At 42.4% G+C, this 20,622-nt stretch overlaps 1 protein-coding gene across 1 annotated transcript in view; it reads right to left on the reverse strand.

Moving 5' to 3' along the window:
* kcnh2b (potassium voltage-gated channel, subfamily H (eag-related), member 2b) overlaps window positions 1-20,622 on the reverse strand; it is a gene marked incomplete at both ends in the record, with an annotated part of 295,565 nt that overhangs the window by 1,968 nt on the left and 272,975 nt on the right. Inside the window, 11 exons of the mRNA XM_083995135.1 lie at window positions 24-216; window positions 1,237-1,381; window positions 2,097-2,251; window positions 2,344-2,455; window positions 3,271-3,464; window positions 4,931-5,183; window positions 14,813-14,875; window positions 15,042-15,241; window positions 17,949-18,089; window positions 18,736-18,830; window positions 19,051-19,205. Of these exons, the coding sequence (XP_083851261.1) occupies window positions 24-216; window positions 1,237-1,381; window positions 2,097-2,251; window positions 2,344-2,455; window positions 3,271-3,464; window positions 4,931-5,183; window positions 14,813-14,875; window positions 15,042-15,241; window positions 17,949-18,089; window positions 18,736-18,830; window positions 19,051-19,205 (1,706 nt within the window). The remainder of the gene's footprint in view (window positions 1-23; window positions 217-1,236; window positions 1,382-2,096; window positions 2,252-2,343; window positions 2,456-3,270; window positions 3,465-4,930; window positions 5,184-14,812; window positions 14,876-15,041; window positions 15,242-17,948; window positions 18,090-18,735; window positions 18,831-19,050; window positions 19,206-20,622) is intronic.

Consider the following 20,622-nt stretch of genomic DNA (forward strand, 5'->3'; position numbering starts at 1 on the left):
AACACACACACACGTGGTGGTACCTGTTGAGCTGTTTCTGCAGCAGGTCCAGGCGTGTGTCCAGCTGGTTGCGCTGCTGTCGGCTCAGACTGTGTAGGGGCGTGTTGAGCGGCGGCGGCGACGCCAGGCTGCAGCTCGGCACCTCCTGGTACTGACCGCCGCCCCCCCGGCTCTCCCCCCAGAAGCTGAAGATGTTGGACACACCTGAGAACGCACCTGTTGGGGGGACACAGTCAGTACGTTACCATGACAGCTGAAAAAAACTACTGGACGACTGAAGTGCAGGTCAGTGTGTTAGTCGGACTCAGACTGGTCTTCTCTAAATCTGACCAAGACACCAAAGATTATATGATGATCTGCAGGTATTCACCTTAATGTGACTGCAACTGGACAATGCTGTATGCTTCACAACAGTAGAGACGACACAAAATGTGGCATAGAAACCAAAACAAAACAAAAAGCACCAGGGCTGATGCATCTCTTTTCCTCGGCATTTTAGTTTTGATATATCTACACATCTGTTTTATTGTTTTATTGCATGTTTTTACTGTACATTACCTGTATCCCATCTAGTTTTATTGTTATTAGTTCTACTTGTGTGCTTTTATTGTACAGCACTTTGGACAACTTGGTTTGTATTTTTAAATGTGCTAGATAAATAATAATGTATTGTATTGTATTAGATAGATAGATAATCTTCATTACAGACTCGGGTCCATTATAAATAAAAGAAGACAAAACAAAGACACAAACAATACAAGATAAAAAAAACACCATCTTAATTTTAAAACACTATTCCAGTGTCTCCAAGGACCGGACAAGTATTTCGTATTGTATTGTATTTCACACAGTGAAACCAGTGAGAAAATATGTTTTATAAAAAAAAATTCAAAAAAAGGAAGCCCAAAGCCTGACCAGACCCGGACTGAGTCATTTGTAGATATTTTTAGCCCAGACCGGCGCATGCGGTCGGGAACTGTAGTTGAGAACTCTGTTATTTATTTCCAGTTATTTACTACGTGACAGAAAAGTCAACGGGACAGGGCTCTGTATTAACCTGCTCAAACGACGCATATCGCCACCTAGTGTTAAAGACGATTTTCCCTGTTGCATGTAAACTGGGACAAGGACAGAACTCCGACGAGACGCTCAATCTTCCCATGCAAACATACTCAGTGTGTGTGTGTGTGTGTGTCTGTTTGTGTGTGTGTGTGTGCAGCTCCGGCAGACGCTCACCTGACAGGGCGTTGCAGGTGTTCCCAGTCTTGGGGTCTCCGTCCGTCTCCGAGTTCTCGTTAAAGTTGAGGGGCGGAGCCTGAGCCTGAGGGTTCCCCAGCATCACCGGAGGAGGGGCGAGGCCGGTCACCACCGACTCCTCCCCCTGAGAGAGGAGGAAAACCAGATGTTATTAAAACAACAGGAGGAGGAGGTGTGTTGTGTTGTGTTCAGGTTAAAACAGTAGCCACATCTGCATTTTTTCTACACTACAAAAACTCAAAATCTTTCTAAGAATATTTGTCTCATTTCTAGTCAAAAAATCTCTCTCCACTTAAAATAAGACTCGTCACCTAAAAATTAACTTGTTTTTAGATCATTTTCACTTGTTTTAAACAAATTTTCACATGAAAAAAGTAGAAAAATCTGCCAGTGAAAGCAAGTTTTTTTGTGCTCGTAATAAGGAAGAAAAACGTGCTCCATTTTTCTACTTATTTCAAGTGAAAATCTGCTTGAAAGAAGTAAAAAGTGTCTAAAAACAAGCTACTTTTTAATGTATGCAAGTCTTATTTTAAGTATAATGAGATTTGTTTTGACTAGAAATGACATTTTGACTAGAAATAAGATAAATATTCTTGGTAAGATATCTGAGTTTTTGCAGTGTACACAGTCAAAATCTGATCGGAAATTCCAACTCCACTGTTTAAACCGTTTACATGGATCATGGAAACTCGACCGGCGTGAACCACCCATCGTGATCGATAAGAAACGTCTTTCTGAATGAGCCAGTCGATGTGTTTATATGACACAGTTTTATTCAGATCAGCATTTATTCCTGTTATTTGTGTCCATGTAAACTTAACGTGACTGATGATTCGTACCTCGTCACCGCTGGAGTGAGACGACATGGAGCTGCGATGCCCCTCCCACTGCCTCTTGGCCGCCGCCTCCTCCTGCTTCTGGCTGCTAGCTGCCTCCCTGTGTCTCCGCCGCACAGACTTATGGGACTTTTTGATTTCTCCAGCATCTGCATCGTCTGCACAAGAAGTTTTGCAAGGTTAGATTTTTTTTTTTTTTTCAGTTTATCGACGATCAGAGAGGAGTTTAATCTCCGTAGGGAATCGTGACCTTTCTCTGTGCGTCGTCTGAAGGATAACTTCCGTCTCCGTAGTTTGTTGAATCCGCCGCCGCCGCCGCAGTACGAGTCGTCGCTGCTCGGAGAACCGGGGATCATGTTGGTCTGAGAGGAACAATAATGACTCAGCATTAATTCTGTGGCTTAACATAACAGATGATTAACACCAGAACAATCATCCGTGAGCTTCAGATCCAGGGCCGGCCCCTGGCATAAACCCTCTATGTGGTTGTTTAGGGCCACAGCCGTTAGGTGGGGGGCCACATGATCAGAAAGGTACCGGGGTTCATCAAGTCATTTAAACATCCTGAGGTCTGCACGTGCAGCTATGAGCTTTATATGTAATGTGAAGTCAATATTCAGCTTCTCTTATCTCACATTTGAGACATTTGGTGAAAATAGAACGGCAGAATGACAACATTTGTGCTCAAAAAGCAATCTGACAAAATTTCATTTTAGACTTGTTTTCTACACTTATCTATTACTGTATTCATATCCTATTTCAAGCACCAAAACAGTTCATTCTCATGACTGAAGGAGTGTTTTCACAAGGGATTTGACATTTTTCAAAAAGCAGACCTCAAATTTCCAGCATTTGGCCGAAATTATTTCTTTCTACAGTGTTCTAGGACAAACTGGCCTCAGTGTGCTTACAGCGGAGGTTCTAATATTTAGACATAAAACACTTGAGTATTGTTACATCTGCAAGTATCTTAAAAAGATAGATTTAAGAAAATATGTAAAAGTCGAGAAAATTGCCTCAAACCTCAGAGGGCATAAACACGTCTGTATTCAGTTTTAACCAGTGATTTGGTGTTTGCGCTTAGAGTGCAGGGCCACAAACAAAAATCTTGTTTAGGGCCACCAAAATCCTAGGGCCGGCCCTGTTCAGATCATCCGGGTTCGACGTGGAAACTCACGTCTCGGAGGTTGAAGGTGATTTCCAGGTTGTTCCAGAAGTTGTCTGCGAACTCCGGATACATGTCCAGAACCTCCAGGACGTCTTCCCTGAGGATCTTGTGCAGGTCGCAGTAGGTCAGAGCTCGCACGTCGGCGTTGGATTTACCCGGTCGGGCGTACAAATTGATGGGCTCGCCGAAGATGTCGTTCTTCCCTGAGGAAAACAAAGAGAAAATAAAAAAAACATTTTACAGATTTGGAGCGACGCTGCTGGGACGGGACTATGTGGTGGAAGTTTAGTTTTGAGTTGTTCTGATCTGTGAGTAAGATGCAACTCAAATGCAAATGAACCATTGAGCAGATGGTTGAACCGTATGGAGCTCCTCTGTTCTGTTCTGGTGTGTTGTGTTTAAGGTGCAACTCTCTACTCCCACCAGGAGAGGGCAACATCAGCTAAAGAAAACCACACAGCGGCAGCAAAACTGAAGAGAATCAGATCTAAACCATAAATAAAAAGTTATTTATCAAGATCTGACACTTTTAGGTCCAAAATGAAGGAATTAAGTTGATATTCAAATTAAAATCTAACCCTTCGATGTTTATACTTTCCACCAAGACCGGATTTCAATGGGATCAAGACCCATTTTCACGGTCTTGGTCTTGTCTCGGAATCGTTTAAGTTTCTACTCGGTCTTGTCCCGTAATTCAGTAACTTTAAGATAATTCAAATAGTTGTACTAAAGTATCTGCTTGTGTTAAACCATCTGTAAAACTAGGGTTAGGGTTAGACTTCAGCAGCTTCTGTGCTGTGTTCTCCTGTTCAAACTTTGTTTACATTTAATATGGTTTAGATCAGAGGGGGTCAAACTCATTTCGGTACAGTAGAGCGCAATTTGATCTCAAGTGAGCAGGAACAATAAAATAAAAGCATTTTATAACCTTTAAATAATGAGAACTCTAAATAGTTATCTCTGTTTTCATGCAAAGAAGTACAGAAGTACATTATTAAGATGTTTACATTTCATTAACTATCCTTTAAAGGGACAACGAGGAGTTTCTATTTGGTTATAAAAAAGTCTCACGTTAATGTGGATGAATCTACGTTACCACTTGTTAATGGTCCATTTTAGATAAATATATGGTTTTGTCTCTATGGTTATTTTGTTATTATTAGTGGTGGTGGAAATGCTGGGCGAGCCGACCAGCGTTTCTTTACTTTTGGTTTTGTGGCGAGTCATGAGAATAACGCCGCCGAATCTCCGTTTATGGTGGGAACTACGACGGTATGTGATCGTCTTCCAACCTCTGACTTTAATTCTTGATGAATGAAAACATGAGTCTGTCTTGCGCCGGTCAAAGAATTTCACGGTGCGCGGAGGCTCATAAATGTAGTGTGGAAACACTTCGCTTTTCCAAAACTCCTCGTTGTCCCTTTAAGCTGAGATTCATCAAGAAAAATATGTGCAATTCAACACTATTTTTTATAATTATGCCTCCTCTGTCTTCTGGTTTAGATTCAATAGAAAATCATGTTAGCTGTCATCTTTTTAGCTGAGGAATATATATATAAATATCAGGCCACATGGTTATTTTCAGTACTGGCACTGAAAATGGTCTGGTCTTGGTCTCGGTCTTGACTCAGTCTTCGGTTTGGGTTAGGTGGACTTTAATTCTATTTACCCAAGATGGCGACCACCACGTCTCCTCTCAGGATCTCTATGGAGCCTCTGGATATGAAGTAGATGGCGGTGAGGACGTCCCCGGCGTGGACCAGCGTGTCCCCCGGGGGGGCGTGGGTGGTCTTGAACTTCATGGCCAGCGCCCGGAGGCAGCCTTTGGTGGAGCCTTTAAAAGCTTTGCAGTTCTGCAGCAGCGTGCGGTTCAGATGGAGGCAGATATCCGCCTGCAGACACTCAGGGAAACCCTTCAGCACCTGGAGAGGGAGAGAGGGAGAGGAGAGGGGGAGCGAGGGAGCGAGGGGACGGATGGACGGAAGGAGGGAAGAAGAAGGGTAATAAAGAGCAAAAAAAAGAGAGAGAAGAGGTGAGAAACAGCAGAGTAACGAGAGAGAAAAGAGACGAGAGGCAGAAGAACACTGCAAAAACTCAAATATCTTACCAAGAATATTTGTCTTATTTCTAGTCAAAATGTCTCATTTCTAGTCAAAACAAATCTCATTCTACTTAAAATAAGACTCATCACATACAAAGTAGCTTGTTTTTAGACACTTTTTACTTATTTAAAGCAGATTTTCACTTGAAATAAGTAGAAAAATCTGATAGTGGCTCCACTATCAAGTTTTTCTGTCTAATTACAAGCACTTTGCTTTCACTGGCAGATTTTTATTCTTATCTCAAGTGAAAATTTGTTTGAAACAAGTGAAAATGATCTAAAAACAAGTTCATTTTTAGGTGATGAGTCTTATTTTAAGTGGAAAGAGTTTAGTTTTGACTAGAAATGAGACATTTTGACGAGAAATAAGACAAATATTCTTGGAAAGATTTTGAGTTTTTGCAGTGAAAAAGCGTGTGAATCGATAGAGGAAGATTTCAGATCAGTGTTGATACTGTACGTCACACTCTGGTGCATAAAAACCATGAACATCAAACTAATGTCAAATAAATGTCACAGATTAGCGACGCTTTAAAAAAAGGAACAATAAACTGGGACTTTACTGCTTTTTTTTTTGGTGAACACTCATGGGACGTTGGCCACAAATCAACCAGACAAAACTTAATCACCTCCACGTCCATTCATCAACATCCAAATGAGAGACAGAGACGATTTTCTCTCTTTAAAAGACCAAAACATAGATTTTTTTTTTTAGAGCTGGTCTCAGATGCTGTGAGAGGATCCACAGAGTGTAATTAATATGAAGAAGCGGTGCAGTTTTAATGAGTTCGATGCAGCTCAGGACTCCCACTATCACATCACACTCTCTCAGTTTCTCCTGTCGTCGTTTGTCTCTATTCTCGCTCTTCACTTCCCATTAGCTTCCTGTCTTTATGTCGCCCTCACTGCTTTTCTGTCTCATACCTTCATTTTTATTCCCCTATCAGCTCCTTTCATCTCTCCCCAAAGTTTAAAGACCACACACACACACACACACACACCTTATGAAATGTTTAAAAGTCTCATTAGACGATGCTCAAACACATGGAGACATGAATAAATTCTCTGTAACCTCCAAACTGAAACCTAGAGAAGCCCTTAGAGTGGATTATTTTCTTTTTATTTGTTTTTGCCAGGGTCAATTTATTAAAATCAAATCAAATCTAAACCAACCACAGAGAGAAAGTGATTTTCTTTTTGATTTTTAATGGATAAAATAGAAAAATTCCTAATTTTCCACCAATATTAGAAAAGCACATACAAAAAAAAGAAAAACTATCACTATCACGCTCTGTTCACAGTTGCTATAGTAACACCCTGTTGTAAAAAAGGTTTTGCACAGCGGCCCAGCATCACTCCCTGTGCTGTAACACAACCAGCCTGTTGTTGGATTGTGTCGAGGCTCCTGGAACAAACACAGACACAAACACAGACACACAACCTGAACAAAGAGCCGACGGTTGGTGAGTCTGAGCTCGACTCGGGGCCGGCTCTACGCAGGGGCAAGAGGGGGCAGTGCCCCCTCAAATAAATGTCTTGCCCCCTCAAATCCAAATTTTAGAAGTTGAGAAAGCACATTTTAATATACTCAACAAATGTGTATATTACCAAAGAGAAAGAAGTTAAGTTGGGGGTTCAGACATCCCTCTATCTAGACATGCCGGTAGTCCGACACTTTTTGATACCGCTATTCCGCGCGTCTCTTTTTTTTCTTTTTTTTTTTTTACAGCTGCGACACCCAGGCGCGTCTCTCTCTCTCTTTTCTTTTCAGCATGCCTATCACCGGTTTGATGAGGGAGTGATGTTCTTAATCTCAACAACTAAACTATCAAGCCACAAACAAAACTGACACACATGATAAACAAACAGAACTATGCTGCAGTTTGTTTGTCAAGTTAACCTGTCACCTTCAGCACCACGGACAGCGCCGCGGATGAGCCGCGGAGAAGCTTCATCTGTGAGCGTCTGGGCTCTGGGCTTATGGCCTGGGGCCTCATTTATCAAAACTGTATAGCAGTGTAAAACTGCTGCTACTAAATGTTTTGCTTAGCCCTACGGCGAAAATACACCCAAAATATTTACACCTTTTTCAGATCTATCAAACTGTGCGTGCACAACTCTCAGCAATTTCTCTTTGATAAATCAAACTGGATCCAAGAACGGTGCGCAGTTGCGCACGTGAACGCACCTCCGTCCCCGGAACCCCTAGACACAACCATATATGGTCAGCACGTGCATATTAATTAGCCATGTGCTCTGTGGAGCGACAACAAAGTGACAACGAAGACAACGGGCGGGGGAAGAAAGCGAGATAGCTACACGGCATCGGGCAATAAATCAGTCAGAAAAATGATCTTGCATTTTAACAAAGCTACAATAAAAACAAAAACCTCCCAAATCTCAACAAAAGGGAGCAGAAAGAAGAATAATCTTACTCTTAATAATCTTAATCCTACAAATTGACAAAATTATCTGCAGTAGCACAAAAATCCGCCGAAAAAGGGACAGTGTTCTTTTCTAAAATGTTCTGTCTCCCCCCCCCTCCTCTTCTCAGAGTACACCAGAATGCTTCACTCACATTTTAAAATCACAAAAATTTTCTGGGGGGGATGCCCCCAGACCCCCCTACAGGTATTTAGCTACTCACCTTTTTCACCCCCTCCGGGTTTGCAATGCATCTTCAGGTATATGCACCCCCCCCCCCCATATAATGTGGCTCTTTGCATTACAACAGTAAAAAATTTGGGCTCTAAGACCCTGGTTGGCCACCCCGACCCCTAGTTGGACAGGTCTGAAGGTAGAGGCCTGACAAAGTGCAATCCACTTCTCCAGGTTGGGGTTGGACACATAGCCAACAACCCAATTCAATGAAGTTACTATAAGCACAGAGAAAGAAAAGTGCTGGAGCATGATGTGTTCACATGATGCCCCCTTCACATTTCTGACTGCCCCCTCATATATGCCTGCCTAGAACCGGCCCTGGCTCGACCTGCACCAGCTGTGTGTTAACGGAGCGTTCAGCTGCTGCTCTCTGATAGTTTTATATAAATGTTTCCTGTCATGATGTTGCAGCTTCTCCACAGAGAAAAGTCTCCGTTTTTATCAGCGTTTTATTTCCTGCTGCACAGGAAGTTCAACACACTGAGACACAACCAGTCGTCTTGTCCTCCATCATGACTGTATCCAGATTCTGCTTTACGTCCTCACTTCAACCTCCCTCCTCCTTCATTATTTAAACTCTTAATACACTTATACATTGATGCTGCTTTTATTTATTTAGACAATATCTAAATCTAAATCTACTCACATGATTGTTTGCTTTTTTTTTTTTTTTTATCTCATACTGTTACAAATGATGATAAAACTTGACTAACTTGCACTAACCAGACTAAACACATTTTCTTTTCTTTCTTTTTTTTTGAAAACACTACTCACAAAAAGTTAGGGATGTTTGGCTTTTGGGTTAAATTTCAGAATGCACCTAAAATGCACTATAACCTCTACAGGTGAACTTAAAGCAGATATCAGTGGAATGTTTTTGTTAATATAAGTCCTAAATAGTCCTATTTTCCGTCAGCAATCACTTACATGAAGTATTTCAGCCTAAACACGAGTCTCTCCGTCACTCTGCTCTGCTGTAACCCGAGGAGAAAATTTTCCTTGTGGGATACAAGTGTTATCCAATGAGGAGAGAGAACGGCATGAAGGGCTGTGTGTGCAGCCAAGGGATGCGCGTGAATGTGGTGACGTAGCACGAGGACCAATTGATGCCTGACAAGGGCGGGGGCTGCTAACTCATGGTGCGTTCAAAGAAACTCGTACTTTGTGTTTTTCCTTCCTGTGAAGTCATACCAGTTCGATCTGGTACGAGTTCACGGGTCGGAAGTTACGAGTGGCCGTTATAGGGAACTTTCACAGACAACAGGATGGTAAAAACACGAGCTACGGGTTACCTGGAACGCTACCAAGTCGTAGTTGTGACTTGAAGCTGTAACTTACGGTTTCAAAAGCCTGCCTTGAACGCAGCATTAGCCGAAACGGCCGTGAAGCTGATATCTGCTTTAATTTAACCTTCTCTAAACTTTTGAATGCACATGTCCAGTTGTTCAGTGTTTCAGTCCTTATTGAATAACACGCTGTTCTCTAACAAGGTGATTAACCACAAACATCACAAGCACCGTTCAGTGACAGTTTGTAGACAGTCCTCTTCTCTCTCCCTCTCCTCTGCACCAAGACGACACTTTGATCAAATTGATCAAGTTACTGAGACATTGAGATTGTTGTTGTGCTGCTATAGCCACCACTGTTGTTAGCTTTTGTTTGAGATAAAGAAATGACCATTGCATCCTTCTACTTAAAGCAGAAGTAAGCGATCCGGTCGTTTTGGCTAATGCTGCGTTCCAGGCAGGCTTTTGAAACCGTAAATTACAGCTTCAAGTCACAACTTACGACTTTGTAGCGTTCCAGGCAACCCACTCGTGTTTTTCCGACCTGTTGCCTGTGAAAGTCACTATAACGGCCACTCGTAACTTCTGACCCGTGAACTCGTACCAGATCGAACTGGTACGACTTCACAGGTCGGAAAAACACGAGTTACGGGTTGCCTTGAACGCACCATAACAGTCCTCGTCCCTACGTCACCACATTCACGCGCATCCCTTGGCTGCACACACAGCCCTGCATGCCGTTCTCTCTCCTCATTGGATAAAAACTGTAGGATACGAGAAAAGTTTTCTCCTCGGCTCAGAGCAGAGCAGAGTGACTGACAGACCCGTGTTTCAGTCCAAACACTCTATGTAAGTGATTGCTGTCAGAAGATATAACTATTTAAGACTTATATTAACACAAATATATCGCTTACTTCTGCTTTAAAAGGCTTTCATGATAGAATATCACCGTAGCATCAACTTTTAATAGGGAGATTCTTCAAATATCCCTAACTTTTTGTGAGTAGTGTATATTTTTTGGGCTTCTTGCCTTTAATGGACGGGGAATGGAGATGCAGAGAGAGGGAATCACACGCAGCAAAGGGCCGCCGGCTGGCTGCAGCCAGGACTGTAGCCTCTGCATACGGGGCGCCTGCTCAATGCATTTTCTACTTCATATTTTCTAGTAAACATCTGCAGCACATCTGCATTAAATGTTTTTGAACAGAGCTGCATGTGTAGAAATCCACTGCAGAGAGAAGTTTTCCTGAGTTAGACGTGACCCAGCTGAGGCAGCTCCTGGATCGGATCGCCTCGACTCGGGACGCTTTGCTGACTCTGCACTGATCTGAGATCTGTGTATCTGTGTGTGTGTGTGTTTACCTCTTCTCTGGCTACAAGATGCGAGGCGCTGGACGTCTCTGACTGATCTGTGTGTGTGTGTGTGTGTGTGTGTGTGTGTGTGGAGTCTTCTCCCTGCTGGGCGGCTGCTGGCTCCAGCTGTCTGCTCACATCCCAGCGACGTGTTGGCAGCACAAACTGCAGATGAATTAGTGAACAAACCTCCAGCTCCGTCCTGACTGCGCTCACAACGATCGGTAAAGTTCACGTCTGTGCTGCTGCTGCTGCTGACGCTTCATGTGTTTCTAGTGAGATGACGTCCTGTAAAACAACAGGTTTTCTCTCTAAAGGGCCAAAAATATCCGAGTTGTCGAGCATTTGCCAAGAAACATGAATTCTGAGTTTAATGACTCAGGAACGTTTTCATCATTTATGAACGACGTACAAGAAAGTTTCCCGGGACAAACTTTATGCAACTCTGGTCGTTATCTGATGGAACTGAATCAAACCAAAACAAAATGAAATGGAACTGAGGAAGTTTAACAACCACATTAAAACACACTGTGTAGATTTCACTGTAGATTAATGTGATGTTTCATCTTTATCCCCCAAAGAAAACAAGATGCAGAGAAAGTTTCTTCAGCCTGCAGACTTGAATCAACTCTGCTGCATCTGTTCCCTTTGATGGATTTATGAGTCTGTCTTTTGAACGAATTGTCTCCAGGCAGGTTGGTTGGCTCTTTATAGTTTTACTGAAACAACTCAATAAATATTAATTAATCTCTAATAATCTCAGTCCAGATGTTCCTGATGCCCAGAGGTTTCACCCTGACGTCTCCTCCGGCGCTACCAGGAGGTCAGACCGGGTGTTTGAAGGGTTTAGTCAGACCCGGCTCGTGTTTTTCCGCTGCAGCTTCACAGATAACTTGTGACTAACTAAACTCCCGACCACAGAGAGCGAGAGAGAGTGTGACTGTAGTGAAGCAGCGTGTCGGCGTACGACTGCAGCAGCTGTAGCCTGCACTGGTGGAAAAATAAATAAAAAGCCTCAAAGTTCCTTCAATTATCCTGTGGAATATTTCCAACATCTCCTGAATGGACTGACGCAAGATCTCGCTAATTCATGGTTCGCACATGATTCAACCTCAACCGGCTGACTGAGGTTTTTCCTGCAGGCAGCGCCCCCTGCTGGTCCGTGACCAAACACCGTCCCGGAGATTCCCCATCAACTCTGAGGAAAATGTTTGGGTAACACTTTACTTGAATAGGTGTTCATAACATTGACATAAAACTGTCATAACCATGACATGACAGCTGTCATAAATGTCAATGAATACTTATGACAGCTGTCGTTAAGTGTCATTCGGTAAGTTATGTCACTTTTGATGCAAAGTTGACATTATTTGAGAAGAGATGTTCCTTGTTATGAGAACTTGACATAATTTTCTAAAGTTTGGCCATTAGGTCTGCTATGACAGTTTAAATTGTCTTTATGTCAAGTTGTCAGAACAAAAACATCTCAAACAATGTCAACTTTGCATCAAAAGTGACATAACTTACCGAATGACACTTAACGACAGCTGTCATAAGTATTCATTGATGTTTATGACAGCTGTTATGTCAATCTTATGAATACCTATTCAAGTAAAGTGTTTGGGTATTTCCTACCATGAAGCACTGGAGCGGTGCAAAGCAAAAAAATAAGATGATGAATGCATGAAGAACTAAACATCTTAGTTCTCAAATTCACCTCAACAGAAAAACTTCCGACCGTCACCGACGCTGGTCGTTCCAATCTTCTGTTTGTTCCACTGAGGTGAACACGTCTCTGCCTCGCCGAGCTCTGCAGGTAAACTCATTTATATTTTCTGTCTATTCTCTATGCTGTTGTTCTGTGTATGTATCTGAATACACAGTGTGATGCGTTCAGGTACAGTGCCCTTCACTCATTTCTGCAGCGTTCACAATCCAAACAACACAATGACTGGAGTTACAGTAACAGTGTGAGTGAAACACGAGCTGGTGGAGCCTCGGCTGGATTCAACTGTGCAGGATTTTCTGCAGGAACCTTAAGATCAGATCAGAGTCATAATATTACAAGAATAAAGTCATGATATGTGGAGAATAAAGTCATGATATAACATAAGTCATAATATTACAAGAAAAAAGCCAGAATTGTACGAGAACAAAGGCATAAAAGCTCAAGTAAAACTTCACAAAATGCTCCATGGCCTCATTTTAACAACTTTCCTCCTCTAAAACAACAGGTTAAAATATTCTGACTTTATTCTTGTAAAATTATTACTTTTTCTCGTAAAAACCTTGTAAGATCAGAGCCTCCGACCTGGTGTCCCAGCTCTGGTCTCTGTGGCGACACCGCCACACAAACGTAACGCGCCCCGTAACCCGTAATCTCTTGTTGATGACAGATAAGACTACACAGATATACACATGGTAACATGGTAGATGATAAATATCGTTATCCACCGCTCCATGGATTGATTTCTCATTGAAAACAGATACACATGGAGGAGAGGAGGGTTAGAGACACAGAGGAGAAGAGACCTTCAGCTTTAACAAACACAGATCTATAGCCTACTGTCAGATGAACGACAAGAGGAACAGCTGTGTGTGGACCAGCGATAAGTCCCAGATAATCACACATACACACATAGAGGTCAAAGGTCGGCTGTAAAAAAGAGCAACCTGAGACTCAGACTCAGTAATCCACAGGCAAATGGCACAGACGTATTGTACAGTTAAATGCTGCAGCACTTTCAGTCTCTCTCTCATCAGCTCTTCGTCTTCCTCCGTAATGAAGCGATCTCAGCTGATTGACTCAGTCTCAGACAGACGGAGGATCTTCTCATTCTCTCTCCACTCACAATGATCATTACTGTAAACGTCCTCTAATCCAGTCTGCACACTGCACTTCACTGGGCCTCTCGCGGAGCAGCAGCATAATGAGGCCGACGCTGCACAACACGTTCCCATGGATGCTCATCAAATTCAATGCTTCACTTATTACACTGAAACCAAACTGGGTTGGGCTTTTTTTATAGTTTTTTTTTCCTTTACTGATGGAACATCGTGCTCACAGCAGCACTTTGCCTCCAAAACAGATTTTCCTCTTTGCACAGACAGTAATGAGCCGCTGATTGGGCTCCGACCAGCAAATTTAAATATTAAATATTTGGAGGCTTCCTGATGTTATAAGCAAAAAAAAAAGAGAAAAAAAAGGTATTTTTAGCAGAGAGCTGGCAGCGTGGAGCAGCTTCCTGGACCACGCAGTGAAAATCTGCAAAAAATAAAACCATCAGCGTCGACAAATAAAAAGCTGAAAGACACTTATAGTTTATATATAAGTGTTTGACATGTGCTGCACATGATCGGCTATAAATATAAAAGATGAGAGGGACGACAGCCACTGACTCATGCACAGTGTTCAGTGTTCACATCAGCAGGTCGCGTTACTGTGTGTGTGTGTGTGTGTGTGTACCCGTGGTTGCATCATGCATGTGTCACATCTGAGGTAAAACTCTCATGTCACTGCAGAAGAGAAGGTGTGTGTGTGTGTGTGTGTGTGTGTGTGTGTGTGTGTGTGTGTGTGTGTGTGTGTGTGTGTGTGTGTGTGTGTGTGTGTGTGCATGCAGCACCATGCTACACACTGTGACTCACACAGGTCAGGCCGAGGTCGACACACAACAAGCATGTAGAGAGCAGTCTGTCAATCTACTACATGTGTGTGTGAGCATGAGCATGCATGGTGTGTGTGTCTGTGTGTGTGTCTGTGTGTGTGTGTGCATTGACAGGTCAGACTCACTCTGTGTGTGTGTGTGGGTTTGTGTGTATATGTGTGTGTGTGGGAGTGAAAGCAATTTGTCTACACATCTAATTTGTGTTATGAAGTCATCTGTGTTTCTTTTATGTGCAAATACACACTGTTATGTGGAGTGTAGACTGTGTGTGTGTGTGTGTGTGTGTGTGTGTGTGTGTAGGAAAAGAGTTAATCAGCCTTCATGCATGAGAACAAACTGGAGTTGGTCCATGCATGTTGCAAAGACTTCAAACTATTTACTTGCACAAGTTTGAGTCTGTTTGTGTGTCTTTATGTGTGTGTGTGAGTGAGTGCATGTGCATGTGCATGTGTGTGTGTGTGTGTGTGTGTGTATCATTTACTCACATTAGTCCTATTCTCTCTGACGGTGTCGGACCATGCATGCTGAGAACAAGTCTTCGATTCGTCCTATTAACGTACAACGCAGGCTCAAAATACTCCACTAGCCTTCGTGTGTGTACATGTGTGTATTCATGCGCCATCATCACTCACTCATTGATTAACACACACACAAAACACACACATTGGGAAGGGATTGGGTGAGGATGTGTGCGTTGTGCGCGCCACTACTCACGGCGTTCATGTCGATGCCGTTGGTGTAGGACCAGGCGTGTTGGAAGTATTCCTCCAGCCGCTGGCGCAGCGGGTTGGGGATCTGGTGGAAGCGGATGAACTCGCGCACGCGCAGCATCTGGGTGTGGTAGCGCGCCGTCCCCGAGTACAGCCGCTGGATGATGGCCGACACGTTCCCAAAGATGCTGGCGTACATGAGGGCTGCAGGTTGGGAGGAGGAGGAGGAGGAGGAGGAGGAGGAGGAGAGAATAGGGACATGTTGAAAACAAACTATAAGCACCAATATATTCATCTACAAAGCAATACTCAGAATGCTCCCCCCATATTTAACTTCACTTTTACTGTAAATTCCTGCTCTACAGGTCTCCCTACCCGCTCCCAGTCCCACATCAGACTCAACCTTCCTATTACACAAACTCAGAATTAGGAAAAACTGCCTTCTCCTTCTATGCCCCACACCGTTGGAACAAATTACAAAACTCACTGAAAATCAATAGACTTATCTCACTTGAGGATTTCAAAAATCTCAGACTCAGACTTGCACTTGCTTCATTTAGTCTTTTTACTACTCCTTCTCTTTATACCTGTACTTTTACTGTGTTGTATTGATGTTTTTCGTGCTGCTAAAGGGCGTCCTTGAAACAGAGAGCTCACTCTCAATGGATCTACCCTGTCAAAATAAAAGTTAAATAAAAAAATAAATATATATGGCCTGATCAAGTTAAGACTGAGACTAACATCTGGTTCTTATTGATAGTTTCTTTGTCAAACTATTTATGTTAAGTGTTGTTTAATAGATGAAATACCATGTGTGATCTGCTGCAACCCAATATAACAATAAATTGCTAATACTATTGTATACGAAATCCTGTACTCTCATAACTTTGGTCTTGATGCCTCCACAAAAATAAATGGGAGACAGATTTAAATGAACCAATCACAGAAGACACTTGGCACAAAATAATACAGATAATTTTCTCAATCTGTGTTCCCTTCGTTCTTTCGTTTTTCCGTTTCAAAACAAAATAAAAAAAACAGAAAATTTGTCTGTTTTTCTGTTTATTATGGGGGAAAACTAAAAATATTTAAAATTTGGTTTCTGCTAATTACACGAAAGAACACAGATAGACCTTTTCTAAGATTTTTGGGAAAGTCTCCATTCATCGCGCTGTTTGGTGTCGTCCAGCTGAGTTTCCCTCTTGAGATGCAGGAAACAACTATGTCGGCCTTCTGCTCTCTCCCAGCTATTAGCCATATTCAGAGCGTTGCCATCTTTGCTTACATTATATATATATATATATATATAGCAATATACATTGCTTACAGGCTTTCAACTGATGTTGACGTTATGGGGCCTCTGTAAAGTTACCTGTAATTGTGCTGTTATGTATATTTGTTGTGATCTCCTCTGTACTGTATTTATTGCATTTTATCCTTGTTGTAAAGCACTAAATTAAATTTACTTACTTACTTACTTATTATCACTCAGGGTGGGAAGATTCAACGCCGTCACATAACGTTACCGTTAGCGTTAGCAGTTGCAACTAATGCCGGCTAACTTAATTCAAATCAGTTTAACCCAAATGTCGTTTTACTTTGAAATACGGCCCGATGTCCCTTCGGACGTTAACAACCTGTGCCTTCCTTAAATTTGTATCAACCGGGAAGTGATGAAAGGAAAGCAGTTTATCAGACTCCCGATGTTTGTACGACTTGCAGCAGTTCTACGGTTTGTTTACCCACTCCGAGTGACGACGTAAGGAAAGATGGCGACGTTGTGAATACGGTCAATAGGAGAATTTAACAATAGGAGAATTTAACACATCTCCATCAGAGGAGAGATGGAGGATGCGTCTGATTATCCTCTGAAAACAGTCACATCTTTTTATCGCTCCTACACGTACTTTATTTTAAAATGTTCTACGACGATAGTTTGTGTTTTCCAGTCGACTGCATCACAGACACAGACTGAGGAGTCGGACTGACACTAAAGACTTGTGTCTGTAGAGGACAGAGTGTTTTGTGTCGTGTTTTGTCCTGTTGTCACGTCGAATCCTGACGACCTCTCGACCTCTGTCAGCTGCCATCACCGTCCACATCACCCACTCCGCTGCTATAGCTATAGATGTGTGTTTGTGTATGTGTGTTTGTGCGTCGTGTCACAAAGGACAAACACAAATTGATCTGTACAAACGTTTTAATGCTCGCTGTACTTAGTGCTCTCTCCGTTTTAGAACAATTTGATACTGCCTCGGTTAAAAGCCTCTGTCTCGTCAAACTGTCTGAAGGAAGACGACGGTAAAAATAAAAACAGATGCCGGGAAAAAGTCTTCAGCCTTCCCCTAAAATACAGATTTAAGTTTCTATTTTATTTAATAATCATAACTTGTTCCTTTTTAGACTGAGAATTAATCTAACCTGTCAATCATTCATTTTTTTAATGATCAGTGAGGTCAAAACCTCCCACAGAGCTGCTCTGATGGAGTTTATTAAATAATAATTAATTGATGTGCTCTCAGAAATATAAATATGATCTCACTACAAGAAGAATAATATATGAGGGAATAAAATAAATGAAACCTCAGTGTGATTTAACAGTAAACAACAGCAGAGTCTAGTTGAAGCCGTCCCTGTTGAGCTGATTAGAGGCTGAAGATGTGTTTGAGAAAAGCAGGAAGTCGTGAGTGAGATCTGGTTTTTATTACAACTAATGTCTGATACGATCGTATATTTTTAACATCCAATAAAAAGCAGAACAGCGGCTTCATCATCTTGACAGCAGCAAGTTATTACAACAATAATTTTGTACTTTTAGCCTGACTGCAATGGTTTATCTCTGCTGCATTATGAGCTGTGTACAGATGTGAAGCCACTTCCTGTGTGTCATGTGACCGCTGTGTGGACTTACATCCTATGAGCATGACGCAGATGGAGAAGATCTTCTCAGAGTTGGTGTTCGGGGAAACGTTTCCAAAGCCGACGCTGGTCAAACTGCTGAAGGTGAAGTACAGAGCTGTGACGTACTTGTCTTTGATAGAAGGTCCTGAACCTGGAGAGAAAAGTTCACAGAGGTTAAACAGACGTCATAAAAACATCCTTTAACAAGAAGCATATGTTTCATTTCAATTTATTATAATCTCATATCTCATATAGAAAACCAGTCGTTAAGACTTCCTGTAACTTTGTGATGTCACAAACAAGCCATGCCCCTCACCTGGACCCACAGAAAACATAATCCCTATAGTTTTAGGAGTAGGTTCGTTACCTTTAATTGTCGGTGTAAACTATTTTTAGAATAAAAAGGAGGTAAAAAGAGGTAAATTCATGCAAAACCGCTGATGCATGTTCCTGTTGGGGGCAGTTTTTCAGCAAGTAGTCTCTGTATTTCCCTCTAAAACAACTCTGTGTGGTAACGTTGTGTTATTATCTCATAGCGTGGTGAATGTGCAGCTCACAACTTGTCCACCAGAGCGTTGTGGAGTTGTTGGATTGTGTATTTGATGAGTTTGATGAGGGAAACCAAGAAATCCCATGAGCCTCCGTAGCATAGCTCTGAGCAGCTCACGGCTCTGCTCCGCCGTTCTAAAAATAGCTTGCACCGACAATTAAAGGTAACAAACCTACTAGGGATTATGGCAATGGGCCAATTTGCCAAAAATGTTGAACTATCCCTTTAACCGGTTTAAATTCTGCACCTGGGATGGAGTCGTTGAAGTGTTTTCCTAACTGGTCGCCCAGCGTGTGCAGCCAGCCGATGGACCCGTTCCTCTCCACGCTACCAATGGCGTACCTGGAGGAAACGACCACAGTTAGGCTACATGTACGATCATTACTGACGGTCACAGTTATTATTAGATAAGAAAAGAGAATTACGTAACTACTGAACGTAGCTCAGACTCATGTTCTCACAAATAGTTTAAATTACGACTGATTCTGAGATGTTGAAACAAGAAATAAAGATTTAACGTTTTGATTTGACACAACACGCGTCACTTCCTGTGTAACTGTACCAGATGCAGGCCAGCCAGTGGGCAATGAGGGCGAAGGTACACATGAGGAGGAAGAGGACAGCGGCGCCGTACTCCGAGTAGCGATCCAGCTTCCTGGCCACGCGGACCAATCGTAGGAGACGAGCGGTTTTCAGCAGGCCAATCAGAGTGGTGGTCTGATAGAAGCAGAGATCAGAAAGGTGGAACAACAAGGTGTTAAAGGTTAGTAGAGCTTGGATCGGATATCACACACACACACCTCACAGTGATCACACTGCAAAAATTCAAAATCTTTCCAAGAATATTTGTCTTATTTCTTGTCAAAATGCCTCATTTCTGGTCAAAACTCATCTCTTTCCACTTAAAATAAATGAAATCATTTTCACTTGTTTCAAACAAATTTTCATTTGAAATAAGTAGAAAAATCTGCCAGTAAAAGGAAGTTTTTTGCACTCGTAATAAGGAAGAAAAACTTGCTCCACTGTCAGTTTTTTTTTAACTTATTTCAAGTGAACATTGTTTGAAACAAGTGAAAATGATCTAAAAACAAGTAAATTTTTGGGTGATGAGTCTTATTTTAAGTATAATGAGATTTGTTTTGGCTAGAAATGACATTTTCACTAGAAATAAGACAAATATTCTTGGTAAGATATTTGAGTTTTTGCAGTGCACACCTGCTGTCGAACATGTGACACACGCACACACACACACATTGGTGGTGCAGCCGTGGCCTCGTCCTCCCATCCATCCATCCCTCCCTGTGCTGTCACTTCCTCCCCTCCTCCCTCCTCCCTTCGTGTCCATACAACAAATAAGTAACCGGGGTGATTACGGCGTTGGCAGAGCGCCGGCTCTCTGTGTGTGTGTCCTCGCAGTAAATAACAGTCACCGCTGAGGAAAAGCTCCACTTTCACTTTCTTGGCTCGCCGGCCGCGTGTCGGCCTCTTTACGGACGGGCGGCATCAATGAAGTGAACCTTGGCAGAGCTTTTTCTCCCCTCAGACACTTGAAGGCCGGGGGGGGGGGGGTTCCACATCCATCATGTCGGTGGGTGGACTGACTCGCTGCTTGCGTGGTTTAATTACTATAAATAACATTTTTATGACTTTACTGTACACGCTGCCCGTCACTTATAGAAGCGTTTTAAAGCCCGAGCTGTGGAGAGAGAGACTCCATCAACCTCGGCCTCGCTGCTTCCCATCCTCATTATGTGGGAAGTGTCCTCAGGGGACGGGAACAACCACACATACTGTACACTTCCTCTGACCTCCATCGCTTCTTTACTTTAATCTATATAAGTGATGATTTAAAGGGAAGTTCTGCTGTTTTTTACTCTAGGCCTACAGGTTCAGCAACGCTCAGTGTGTGAAGCTCTGCAGGGAACTGGAGGTGTGCAGCTCGAAGGAAGTGAGAGATTATAAGAGATCCTATCAGGTTGCATTATGGGTAATGTAGGATTTTTCTAACGTGAGTCACGACAAGAGACAACAATAGTTGATTCTTGAGTCTCGTGAGTTCTCAGAATTAATGGCAGAGCAAAAAAACAACAATACATCACTGAAGTTCACTTTAATACAGTATGTATATGGGTCA

Source organism: Trachurus trachurus, assembly GCF_905171665.1.
Source record: "Trachurus trachurus genome assembly, chromosome: 20".
NCBI lineage: Eukaryota > Metazoa > Chordata > Actinopteri > Carangiformes > Carangidae > Trachurus > Trachurus trachurus.